General features: G+C 29.1%; 1 protein-coding gene across 1 annotated transcript; it reads left to right on the top strand.

Annotated features, from left to right (window-relative positions):
* Window positions 1-232: 232 nt before the first annotated feature.
* On the top strand, window positions 233-1,545 carry LOC146995475 (THAP domain-containing protein 2-like). The gene is made up of 2 exons (XM_085824541.1): window positions 233-446; window positions 1,222-1,545. Exons 1-2 carry the CDS (start codon window positions 294-296, stop codon window positions 1,429-1,431), a joined length of 363 nt encoding a protein of 120 aa, XP_085680667.1. The 5' UTR covers window positions 233-293; the 3' UTR covers window positions 1,432-1,545.
* The last annotated feature ends 2,877 nt before the right edge of the window (window positions 1,546-4,422 follow it).

Genomic DNA, 4,422 nt, shown 5'->3' with positions numbered 1-4,422 from the left:
TGGCCAGGTGCCATCACTCATCAGGAGCCGGTAAAGAGGCATATAACTCGCTGCACACCGACAATAAAGACATGGACTGGACTGGACCGGACCGTCACCATCGAGATAGATAAGGCCTGCGCGCTGAGTTACTACGTCACTGCTAGGGAACCGGTCTTCGCCTTCACTAAGGCTACTATAAAGGGGAGCTGAATCATCATCCATTTTGAAGCTAACTTGTTGGTATTCGCTATTGGATTAGCACTGATTTCTTGACATATTTGTGGATCGATTCCGACCTAATTTTCAGAAATATGGGTGGTTGTGCTGCACCAAATTGTTTGAATCTGTCTAAAAATAACTTTAGGATGTTTCGTTTCCCTAGAAATGAAGAAAGACGAAGAAAATGGATAGTTAATTCTCGTCGAGATGAATGGATCCCGGGCCCAGGAGCGTATCTTTGTGAGGTAAGTTCAGCTTCGTATTTTTCCATAGAATGTTAGAAAAATTACTCTTCTTGGTACTTTAAAATATTTATTTTCATTTAACTGTCACTTATTGACGATCAACTGATTTTAGAAGTACAAAATCAACTGCGGAATGTGTATGTGTTTGTGCAGTGCCTTATCATCGTTGTTTCATGTAGTTTCTGTTGTTATCGTGAAAAGTTTATACCGTTTGTAAAATTTGTATCATACATTTCATGTAAACTTTGTGCTCAGTTAGAAATGTGATGTGCCTTTTTCTTTAATTTTACTGTACGATTGGTGTTTTAAAGTAGCATTCTATGTTTTGATTCTGATGTATTGTCGCCAAATCGGATAGTTGGCGCCAATGTTAAAAACTGGATGGTATGATCCAAATAATAAATGATTTTGTTTTTTCTTTATAGTAAGATAAATATATTCTGTATTTTTAGACATTTTTAAGAAGTTAAATATTAATTTAAATGTTCGATGAATCGTTTTGATCCCATTATTATCCTTTATTGTAGTAGTAAATCTTAATGTTATATTTTTAACTATAGGTACTTTAAATTTATTTTTAGTGTGTGAGCAGGAAATATGTTTTAAGTAGTTTTACAAACATGATTACTTTTTAAAAATTTTGTTCTATTTTCATAAAAAAAATTTTAATTTATCAGAAAATTACATTCTTAAATTAATATATGTAACTGTAATTAAATACTAGTGCTTTTGATTTTAATGTTAAATTTCATGCATGCTTTTGTTAAATATGCAGGTACATTTTGAAGAAAATCAATTTGAATGCTCTAGGCAAGATGGGCGTAAAAAACTCAAGCCCAATGCTGTGCCAACTCTTTTCAATGTGCCTAATCCCCCACAACTGTTGACCCCACAGCATCTAAAAGGCATTGGTTTACCAAAGCACCGTTCAGTTACATCCAATTTTTGTAATGTATGTGTTTTTTATTTTTATGGTTTTTCATAAAAAAAATATGTTTTTATTACAAATGGACTAAATTGCTTTATAAAAGAATCAAAATATTGAAATTAAGGCATTATGTGATAAAGCTGTAATTACAGTCCCTAAGATTAGATTAAAAAATTAAAATTTTTCTGTTATATATATAATTAAGTATGTACTTTGTTATTATAATCATATATTGAAAATTAGGCATAAAACCTCAATTTGATGTAGTTTTTGGATAAAGTTTTTGTAGTTTTTCGAGGACAGTCATACATGGGTCTGGTTTCTTCAAATTTGCTCCTAAAAGAAAGAAACCTGTATCTGATTGCCTTCAAAGTCAAAAGAGTTTAAATCAAAATTTGTATTAAACTAAAGTTGCTTTTTTGCTTAATTTTAAATTCCAGATAAATAGAGGGAAATATGTATGGAGTAAGTAAAAGAAATAATATTGAAATTAATAACTTTAATCTTGAGTAATACAATAATATAGTTATAATACATTGATTTAAATGTATATTTTAATGTCTTATATGTCTTGTCTGAATGTTGTTATTTTTTGTTTAAAGATTTACAAAACTTATTAGGATTATTTATATTATTTATTATTAAAATTACATTAAGTATATTTTGTTTATCAGCATTTTCAGGTATCCTTACTTATATGTGTTTCATAATTTTTGCATCTTCAGGGTGGCTTGCTGCACAGTTTACCTTTATCAACTGAAGCGATTTCTGTTGCTGAACCATCTGTTGTAAGTCTTCATTTGAACGGTTATTAAATATTTAGTATTATAAACTTTTTCTAAAAAGTATTAACACTGTTTCTAAAATTTAAAAATATATTAATGTAATATTTACTTATGTTTAAGAAGTATGAATGCTATGAACAGTCTGTATTTATGCTTTTTTATAAGTTGAAAGTTACTTTTAAAATGGTAATGATTATTTGTATTTATTTTTATCCGATCAGAGTTAATTTCTTTCACTTCCACATATTTCATATATTATAATTTCTTTTAGGCTCATTTGCCACAACCTTCAGCTTCATATTTTGGAGAAATAAATTTTGCTGCTGAAGTATTTTAAATGTTTCCATCTTCATAATCATGCACTTTATTTCATTTCACCAGTGGTTGCAAATGTGTGCATTACAGTACATCTCAGGTGTGTTTGCAACAACATTTAGCATTACCTTCTGATTAAATAACAGCTGCTAGTAAAGAATCTATGCTATGTTTTCATTTGAGCAGCTATTAAATGTCATATGTTTTACATATATTAATGAATTTTTATACGATTTCTGAAATATGAAATTGTTTGTCTTATGGCTGCTAAACAGCTGTGCTATGGAATTATTTTTGAATTTTGAGTGTTAAAAATTTATTATCTATTTATGAATTATAAAATGTTATGTAAAATAATTATTTCTTAAAATGAATGTAGTTTATATTATCTGTATTTCTAAATTTCTTATATATATATTTCAGGTTTGTTTGCAAGAACAAGCTTCAACTTCATCATGTGATAAAATGCCATCTATTTGTGAAGGATCTCATGTAAGTAGATAATTAGTGTATTATTAAATTGCTTGCTTATACAAAACGTTTCTATTAACTTTTTTTTTGGGGGGGGTAAAAGGAATGTAATTAATTTCATCAGCATTTACAAATTCTTTGTGTACATTTCACGTTTGTTTGCAAGAACAGCCTTTAGCCTCATTTTGCAATGAAATACCATCTATTTGTGAAGGCTCTGATGTAAGTTGATAACTAATGTATAATTAAATTGCTTCCTTATATACATTTAAAATGTTCTATAAAGTAATTTTTTGGTAAAAGGAATGTAATTAATTTCATCAATAGTTGCAAATTCTCTATGTAAATTTCAGTTTTGTGTGCGAAAACAACTTTTAGACTCATCTTGCAACCAAATTGTAATTAATTTTAATTAATTTCATCAGCATTTGTGAAGGCTGTGATATAAGTTGATAATTTGTGTTATTAAATTGCTCATGATTATGGAGATAATCGATCCCTTGAAAAGCTGGAAATAAATTTTAAATATTAGAAAATAAAACAAAAATAATCTAGAAAATGCTGAAAACAATAGAGTCAAATTTAAAAACCCACCACAGTGTAGGAAAAGAGACCTGGAAGTTGAATTTTTATTTTGTGGATTTATTATCTGTTTAAGTTTGGCATTTAATCCAAAGGGGCTTTGTCCCTGAAGGACTATTGTTTTCGTTTTGCATTGAAACACTATAAACGGCTGCATCACTTTTCAAATTGTTGCCACCAAATATTATCACCCTATTATATAGTGAAGAATCTGCATAAATGCATGTATGTTTTTCGCGTTCTGATAAAACAACGGTACCTAGAGCCATCAAATTTTGAATGACTTAATTCTACTGTGAATATGGACATCTGGAAGCCCGAATTTGAAATTCAGAATTTGTTTTAATATAGATTTTATATGTTGTAAAACTTTAATGAATTTCTGATTAACAAACTTGAGGATTTCAAAGCGAGCAATAGGAATGTTGTACAGAAAAGACACTTTTATCTCCAGCGTGTGAGACAATGAATCGGGAATTCTGAAGATATGCTCATTTTAAAATTATCTTGCAATATTGCTGTTGAACTGAATTTTATAATTTAAGTGTAAAAAACTTGATATTTAATAAATAAAGGTAAAACACAAAATGTCAAAAAAAGCCCCTTTGGGTGTTAAAATCTGAAACCTTTCAGATCTTTTTTGTTTGTTTGTTGTGTTCCCCCCCCTTCTTTGATGATTATTCATATAGATTTTTTCTTTATTCCAGGATGTTCTTTTAAGGAATTTTTATAAAACAGCAGACTGAACTGATCTCGCTTCTGCAATGCCAGAACAAAATATTACTGAAAGAACTTAGAGCAACCAAAAAAATGAAATTAATGTTTTAAAAAAATGGCATAGCACTGAAATTCAACTTCATGACCTTCAAGTACAGTATGAGGAATTGCTGAAAGG

This window comes from Stegodyphus dumicola, chromosome 9 (assembly GCF_044657685.1).
Source record: "Stegodyphus dumicola isolate Sdum_Otavi_A_Nest chromosome 9, ASM4465768v1".
Classification (NCBI taxonomy): Eukaryota; Metazoa; Arthropoda; class Arachnida; order Araneae; family Eresidae; genus Stegodyphus; species Stegodyphus dumicola.
This window is presented reverse-complemented; position numbering and strand designations above follow the sequence as displayed.